The 9,077-nt window shown below is 40.8% G+C and overlaps 1 protein-coding gene across 1 annotated transcript; it reads left to right on the top strand.

Moving 5' to 3' along the window:
• Positions 1-1,007: 1,007 nt before the first annotated feature.
• Positions 1,008-9,016, top strand: LOC307025317 (serine/threonine-protein phosphatase with EF-hands 2-like; the record flags this gene model as incomplete). Its single annotated transcript, XM_079659952.1, is given in 18 exon segments — positions 1,008-1,017; positions 1,155-1,172; positions 1,391-1,518; positions 1,938-2,025; positions 2,147-2,266; positions 2,269-2,367; positions 2,370-2,384; positions 2,513-2,559; positions 3,902-4,068; positions 4,180-4,216; positions 4,503-4,652; positions 4,778-5,113; positions 5,231-5,416; positions 5,997-6,139; positions 7,114-7,220; positions 7,668-7,831; positions 7,930-8,017; positions 8,545-9,016. Coding segments are annotated over 18 exon segments (2,088 nt in total). The 3' UTR covers positions 8,730-9,016.
• Positions 9,017-9,077: the final 61 nt, after the last annotated feature.

Genomic DNA, 9,077 nt, shown 5'->3' on the forward strand with positions numbered 1-9,077 from the left:
TATGGAATCTCATAATTGGAAGCGGTATTGTTTAATGTCTTGTCCAATAATGTTACATTGACAATCCTTCAACCTTGATTGGTGTGTTCTACTTGTTGTATGACTGCTTCACTTACATGCATAGTGAGGAAAGTAAAAGAAGGACTGTTTCTGTTTGCCACCTTTTTATTTTATTTGATCATTTGTATGAGTTGTATTGAATATAAATGGTGCTTTCTATGACTAGTACTATGATATATTTAATGTTAAAGTCTATCTATCCAGGCTAGCCCCGGCAAATTAACAACTGATGGAGATACATTGATGTTATTATTCATTAGTCACAGGGAGGACACAGGTCTTGCATCGAGGCCAAGATTTAAAAACAGATACTGCCCTTTATCAGAGCTATCATCCGTTTACTCAGCGTACATGACAGCCGTAGTAATGTTTAATCCTAATCCACTTGCATCTTGTTTTGTTAAAGTGATCACAGGGCTTGTGCAGGACACTTGGCTTTGATATTTAGAAGACTTGAGCCAATGTGTGTGTTGGTGGACGAGAGTGTGTAGCTTCAACAGGGGAAATCTAACTACAACATTACAGACAGTGGGACCTGTGTTGCTGGGCCTTGGAAATGAATGGAGTGATAACACATGTTACATATCTGCCTTTTCTCTTCTTTAAACAAATATAATTTGGCTGGCTGGTTTGGAGCATACAAAATGGAAAGCTTTCTTTAAAGGTCCAGAGGAAGTGAGGGGGATATTGAACGAAAGGTAACGTGAACAGGTAAGGGTTTTTCGGCCAGTCTGTACTTTTTATATTATTTCTACTGTTGATTGCTCTATTTTAAAAAGTTTGGGAAACATTACTTAAACTTCAAATGCTGAAGTGTTTTACTCCTAACTGTTAAACTTGATTGTCCAATTGATTTATTACAAAAAGTTTGCAAAACACAAGGTCAGACATTTCACACTCACACATGAAAGTATATTTTTCTTTGACAGTGAAAACAGCACAGGATCATGGGATGTGGTATGGGAAAGTCTGAACCACTGCTGAAAAAATGTCACAAAGTTGCTGCCTTTATTATTCCAGTGAAAATCCAGAATCAAATGTACCTTTTTACGCAATAATTTAATGTCAGTGTCATTGCTATTTTTCATTTTTAGAGTCCATCTCAGTTCCAGGTAAATATATGTTTACTCCATCACATATTTACACAAAAGTCTCAACAAGCCATTTTAACTCACTTTTCTACTCAATTTCGATGCACTCTGTGAAGCTGCCACTGGTAAGTCTTGCAGAGTGGATCAAATTTTGTATATGAATGTGTTCATAGTGGAAGAGGAAGGTTACCTCAGCATGGTTATGTCCGAGTGCTTCCGTCTTGTCTTCTAATCTGCAGCAATAAGTGCGGCTCTGTTGATCCAGCGCTGGTACCGTCAGCATGTTGCACGGCTGGAGATGAGACGCAGGTGCACGTGGAAAATCTTCCAGTCTATCGAATATGCAGGAGAGCAAGACCAGATCAAGGTGAGCACTGACAGAAATCGTCTTACCAACCAACATTTAGAAGCCTTGTGGATGGCAACATCAGGCTGTCGGTAAGAAATATACATTTTAAATATTGGATGTACTGCCATTACATTTTAAAACAGACATTCATGGACCCAAGAGGATACATCTTACCAACGTTGTGATCTCCAGACCTTCCAGCACCACCATGAGGCTGACATTTGTGGTTCAGAGTGAAAAAAATATGAATTTGATTGAAAAATAATAATCATTACAAGATGGATGGCTGAGATATTTCGCATCCATGGTCCATCTGGGATTTATTACAATAACCTTAGTGGCCCCTACATTTTTATCTAAAATGTCATTTTTCCAGTACTTTGTTTTGACAATTTCGAAATAAGACATTTAACAACATGTATTTTTTCTTCCTGCAGCTCTACAATTTCTTTGGCTTCTTGATGGACCACTTCACCCCAGCCAGCAGTGAAAGTAAAACAGACCTGAACTCTTCACTGCTGCATAGTAGGTTTCATTAGATTACTGACAGTCAGATAATCTGAGTTTAACCAGTCTACTATCTGCTGAGAAGCAGAATGTGGGTTTGCCCTTACTTTTTCACTTCCTCTCTACACCTTTACCACAGGAAACCTTATATCCCACATATTTCGTAAGAATGCAATCTGTCTTGACACAGAGTGGGAGAGATATTTTTGCTACAAGAGCATTGAGGTGAAAAAAAGCTACACACTTTCTTTGTTTTCTAGTAGCAGCTTCATGCTCGATATGTTCTGCAGCTTCTTGGAGAGACTTGGAGACTTCTGAGAACTTTCCCCAACATCAGTCACGTCATCGCCTGCCATACAAACCGATTACCATATGCGGTACTCAACAGCAGGCCTTTCCTGTATATATTGTTCTCAGATCTTTTCTCCCACATTATTTTCTTAACGCTCTTGAGCATGCAGTTACACTGTAACAAATATGAATTCATTATTTATCTCTTTCCCAGGGGATCTACACGGGCACCTTGAAGACCTGTTGTTGATATTCTATAACAGGGGTGGGGAACATCCGGCCTCCGGGCCGTATACGGCCCGCGAGACCATTTGGTACGGCCCTCGAGGTAATTTATAAACACACGCAAAAAAGAAAAAAATTGAAGAAATATAGACCGCAAAAAAATAAAAAAAGCGAGTGCCTGTTTTTCCTGGCCAAGATTAGGGTCCTTGAACACAACACGAGCCTGACGTGTCTGACAGGGGTGCAGTTTTGACAGAGAGCACCGGAACGCCAGAACGCCGCTCCGGCACTTGAGAAATTGCAGTACCCATAAGGAGCCGTACACAATACATGCCGCAGTTTTTGCTCGAATGTGTCTTTAGTTGAAAGCCCAGTGGGCGATCTGTTCATCTGTCATACTGATCATACAGTCAATAACTTTGTTGTTATTAGCATCTGGTTAGCTAGCTATGCTAACGAATATAAGAAGCTTTTTCTCCAACCAGTGAGGTAAAGGCACATCTTTATCATCATCTTTATTTATTTTATCTTTATTTATCTGTTGTTATTTTTGTTTTACTTGCTTGTAAGCGCTTTGAGCACCAGGAAAAGCGCTTTATAAATGTAATTATTATTATTATTATTGATATGATCATTATAGTTATAAAAAAATAAGAGAATAAAGTAAACAGGTATAAAATACTGTATGACAGTAAAACAAACTTGTTATTAATAAAGAAGAATACAGTTTGAAAGGGGAGTGATTTGTAAAATATCCATAAAGAAAAATAAAATCAGCTTACAGTTCTGTTTCATATGGATGTTGAGAGATGTATCCATAGATCTCTTCATGTTGCTCTCAAAGTGCACCAGATTGATGCTTTTAACTTAAACATTTAAAAACAAATCTTCCCGGGGGAGCATGCCCCCCGGACCCCCCTAGAGGGTGTGAGGTACCCCCCCACTTAAATCGTGTCCACATGGATATGAAACTAAATACATTTGCACACATCTTGTGTCCATATCTTTCTGTTGTGGTGGTCATGCCACACCGTGCACGTGCATGCATGCGCGAGTCATGGTGAGATATCTGGATTAAGAGGTTGCTTTTTCTTTGCACAGCATGAAAGAAAGGCCCAATGAATGGGCTGTGTTTTTTTTTTTTTTTTTAAGCAGAGGTCAATAATTTGTACGGCCCTCGGAGGATGTTGAAAAAATTGAAATGGCCCTTGAGAGGAAAAAGGTTCCCCACCCCTGTTCTACAAGGTACTCATTACATTCAATTTGTCGTTCATATTTTGGTTCTGTATTTCTCTGTACTTATTTCTGGTTTTCTGCTGCATCACCACACATTTTGTTATACTTAATAAAAGGTGTGATCTTATTGTATCCCTTTCAGAATGGTTTGCCGTCCTCTGATAAACCATATGCTTTTAATGGAGACTTTGTGGATCGTGGTAAACACTCTTTAGAGATCCTTCTCATCCTATTCGGCTTCCTGCTGGTCTACCCCAATGATGTCCATCTGAACAGAGGGAACCATGAGGACCACATTGTTAATCTGAGGTTAGAGGCCAATCACAAAATGCTCACACTGTATATGGTTTCATTCTTATTATATTCAACCTACAGCTGGTGTGTACACTAACCTAGTGGTTTAATATGTGTTTTCTTCAGATATGGCTTCACTAAAGAAGTTTTGGGAAAATACAGGGTAGGTTTTGTTTGATTTGCATTCAACTCAATGTAACTCTATTTGGTTGTACTAAGACTATTTACAACCCTGGGGGACATGTTGCATCATCATGATGTAGTTTGACTCAGTTATTCCAATACCTGCTTGCGTATTAACTCACATAATACCAAATGTCTATTAATCCACAACTGGAAATAGTGAATACACTTTTACTCCTGTTTTAGTCTGCATCTGAATGTGCCCAAAAGAATAAAATAATGGGTTTATATGAAGAACTCACTTTATGGCTTGCTTTGTTCTGCAGGTGCATGGCAAGAAGATCCTAAAGCTCCTCCAGATGATTTTCAGCTGGCTACCTTTGGCCACAGTGATTGATAACAAAGTGCTGATTGTGCACGGTGGGATCTCTGACACCACAGACCTTGACAAGATAGCTAGAGTGGACAGACAAAAAGTAAGATGGCTTCAGGGATAATAACATTTGTGTATGTGGGGCAATTTACAGGTAGCAAATGAAGAATTGTTATCATGATCATCATACCAAGTGTATTTAATCTGTGTGTTTTTGAATGTTTGCAGTATGCATCGGCTCTCAGGCCTCCTAAAATGAAAGTCCATGGCTGTATGACTAAGATGAACGAAAACAGGGAAAGAGAGGCCTTTGGTCAGGTGGAAGGCCGGCGTCGAGTGTGTTCTCTGACTTACCACAGCTCGGCCTCGGATCACAGGCACGACCTCCCACGCCGCTCGCTCAACAACACCCCTGTGTGCAGTAAGCTAGACTTGTCGGTGGATGAGAAGCTAAATAGGAGGTGCAGGCTGTCTGGGTTTGATCAGGCCAGATGTGAACTGAAGAAGTCTGACTCATACCTGGAGTCAAAAACAACAGAGACAGATTTGGATGAGTGGAAACAAGTAAGTGGTCTCAGTGGTTGTTAATGTTTTGGCAGATGTTCAACATGTAGTATTGCTCCATAATGCACACATTTGATTATTTCACTGACTTTTTTACTGATTCATTTGGCTTCCCAGATAGTGGACGTGTTGTGGAGTGACCCAGTGCCTCAAAATGGATGCATTCCCAATGAGGTGCGAGGCGGAGGCTACTACTGGGGGCCAGATGTCACTGAGGAGGTGCTGCGAAGAAACAACCTGCAGCTCCTCATCCGCTCCCACGAGTGCAAACAGGACGGATACGAGTTCTGCCACAACCGCAGGGTGAGCACGAAGACACACAAGAAAGACTTTAAGTTGCGATACTGACTATGGGAACAGGTACTTTTGTATGGAAGCCCATAGAGGACTCTATTAAATGGTAAATGTTGATTTGAATTTATTTAAAACATTACAATTTTCCACGTGTTAAAACATAATTTTTCCTTTCTCAAAGATGTAATTAGCATTTACTCAAAACACAAATATTAGTAATGTGGTCATTGAATACCAAAATGAGTACGGGCCAAATTGATGTTGAATTATTTACTGAAATACAACATAAATATATGGAAAACGATTATACAATAGTGGAATTAGATTTTAAAATGATACTTTCAATCAAGTCCACTTTGGGCTTCCGTACTTTTAGGTTTTGAGTGGCTTTGTTGAGTATGACTGGAGATGAAAAACAGGAAATTAAGAAAAAAGTGCAAAATGAAGGTTGTGCGGTTGTTTTTCCTTTTGTTTTAATTAAACATTTAATCTGAAAGCAATTAGAAATGAGTGATTAACAAACAGCATATCTCTACACGTTTACTATTCATGTTAAGACTTACGGTATTGACTCTTATGTTGCATTTAGGGGATTACTATATTTTCAGCGTCTAATTACTACGAGGTGGGCAGCAACAGAGGCGCCTTCATCAGAATGGGACCTGACCTGGTCCCCCACTTCATTCAGTATCAGGCCAGCACCACATGCAGAGAGCTCACCCTGAGACAAAGGTACAAAGACAGGGCAGCACAGACATCAGAATGACAGAACTGCATTTTTAATACTTTCCGTTGAGTGATTTGAGTGACATTACAGCAGTTTCCTCCGGAGGTGGTTGTGATTGCCAAGAAGCCTTAGCAGTATCGCCCTGTACGGGAACAACACCGAACTCCATCTGCCCCTGAAGTCCCTGTAGGACTTGACTCAAGCCATAGAGGTAATAATATATAAGGACTCCAATGACCCCAAGGAGGCACAGGCAGGGGTGGTAGTAAAAAGTGGGAGGAAGTGGAGAGCCGACAGAGCTGTTTTGCAAGCATAGTCTCAGATCCACCACAAAGCACTAATGGGAACATTGATGCAGGGGAGAGCTGAACTGTGAACCTTCAGAACCCCCCAGTATGAAAAGGCCAAGGGAGAAGAGAGGCGCAGGCTGGTACAGGAGGAAGTAAGGGCAGCAGTTGAGGAGGAGCGGACTAGCAGAGCGGTTGGCCTGAGGCAGCAAGGGGCCTGGACGAGGTGGGAGCAGGCCATGGACCGTAAAGTCACATTGACTGATCTTCGACGGGCAGTACCTCAACGAATCAAAGTCCTGGTCCAGGTAGTGTACCATATCTTGCCCAGCCATTCGAACCTCTTAACCTGGGGATAAGTGGAATACCCGGCATGCCCGCAATGCTCAGGCAGGGGAACGTTGGAGCCCATCCTGAGCAGCTGCCCAGTGGCTCTTTGCCAGGGCCTTGCGCTATGATCAGGTTCTGAAACCCATCCCAGAGGCCATCGCCAGGGCAAGAGTGTATGATGTCGAAAGAACCGAAACACCCGATAACCCCTGGTTACATCACCGATGATGTGTTCAGGAGCATCAAAAGATGTATTTTTATTAACATCGCAAAATATTGAGATCGTATGATCACATTATGATCAGTTTATTTCCCAGTGATTCCAAGATTTACTGAAAAAAGAATCTTCCTTTTTTTGTCAGTGTTGGGTGGACGGAGAGATCCGCTCTGCAAGCTCTGAGGGAACAACTTTTCGTACATAGGTCTGATCTCATCAGTGCCTTCCAGGAGTTTGATCCTAACAACAAAGGTACTGAGCAGCAGTGATAGATCGTTACACTTTTAGGGCAGTTTCTCTTACCACCACTTAAGTCTGATCCATCAAACTCAAAGCAGGAAAATAACCAAATTGCAGGATTATACGTTGGACAAAGGTTAACAACTGGTAAACCTGATTTGGTAGGACTGACATGGCCTTTTTGCAGCAGTCGGATATGTACCTGACATAGGGGACAAAGAGAACATATAGTGTATGCTAAATAAAATCCCCAAAATAGTGATGATATAAAGACGATCTAGAATGTAGATTTTGTTATCATAATAGATTACTACTGTCAAGTCAAAGTAAAGAAACTCATTAAGACAAGCCACATGGCCTATGGCTTGTAAAAAATGCCCTAACACTCAAGAGGAAGCTTATTGTGTTAGTTATTCAAAATGAATTTAACTCTACTGTATATTTCTATCTGTGCCTCAGGGATGATCTCTGTGACGCACTGGGCTAGCACCACAGAGAGAGTCCTGAATCTGGGTCTGCCCTGGAGGGTGCTGCGCCCTCAGCTTGTCAGCAGCACCCAGCATGGCATGATGGACTACCAGCAGTGGATAAAGGAGCTTTCAATCACTGAACCCAAATTAGAGGTCAGCCTTTAAAACTTATATCCGATATATATCCTTCTTTCTCACAGTTTATGTAAGACTGACACACAGATTAGCAATATTCGCTTCTCCCATTTCAGATCTCAGATAACAGTATCCTGGATACGATGTACAAGAACCACTCCAATCTGGAAACCATTTTCCGGATCATAGACACAGATCACTCAGGTCAGTAAACAGCTTCACTTGGATCCCACTGAAAGATCTTTTTTGTTTTCTCTTGCGGTTTTGACTTCATGAAAGTCAATGATTTGGTATCACTACTCTGGTCAGAACTGAAATATCTCAAGAACTATTGGATGTTCCCAAGAAGATAAAACCCTACTGATTTTGATTGACACCTGGTTTTCCATCTTGTGTTATCAATCTAGTAGAATACATATATTAAACATGGTAAACGAGTTTGCATAATCACATTAGCTTGAAGCTCAAATCACCACACCCTCACAGCCTCTTTGTCTTTCTGTCTTATTTCACAAATGTCTACAACAGTGGGAAGACAAGTCTTCCGTTTCTAGACTCTAATAAAAGGTATTTATATAAATCTTAAACACTCTCGCTCTTTGTTCATTCTTCATTAAAACAGCTTCCAACTTTAAGTTAATCATCAAAATGCAAGGCATCCAGTCACACTAGATATCTATATATGCTACAAAAGTTTTTCAACTACATCCTCCTTGTGTGTTTCTTTTTAGGTTTAATCTCTTTCAAGGAGTTTCATCAGACCTGGGAACTCCTGCACTCTCATCTGAAGACAGAGATTAGTGCCAAGGCTATTGCAGACCTGGCCCAGAGCATCGACTTCAACAAGGACGGGAGCATCGACATCAATGAGTTCCTGGAGGCTTTCAGGCTGGTGGACATATCAGCACATAACTGAGTCTGGACCTGGACCAGGAGCTGTACCTGCTGCATAGAAAACACCCAGAACCGATTTGGAAAACCTGTGGAAATTCAAATGTTGAGTGCTATCTCATCCATTTGACCTCATGAGATCAACCTACATCTTTTCTACGTCTTAGATGTTATTTTTTGTAACCTCCTTTTTATCTCACAAATTAGAGTATCCTTAGGATTTATGTTTTTAACTCATGGATCAAGCTGGTCAGAGAAAGTTATGAATGAAAGAAACCCACCGATGTTACACATTAAAGTCTGTTTACAGGAGTGATGGAGTGCTAATGCTTTTCTGAAATAGGTTGCATTAAAGACAAGTCTTTGCAATGCC

Source organism: Notothenia rossii (assembly GCF_949606895.1).
Source record: "Notothenia rossii genome assembly, chromosome: 11".
NCBI lineage: Eukaryota > Metazoa > Chordata > Actinopteri > Perciformes > Nototheniidae > Notothenia > Notothenia rossii.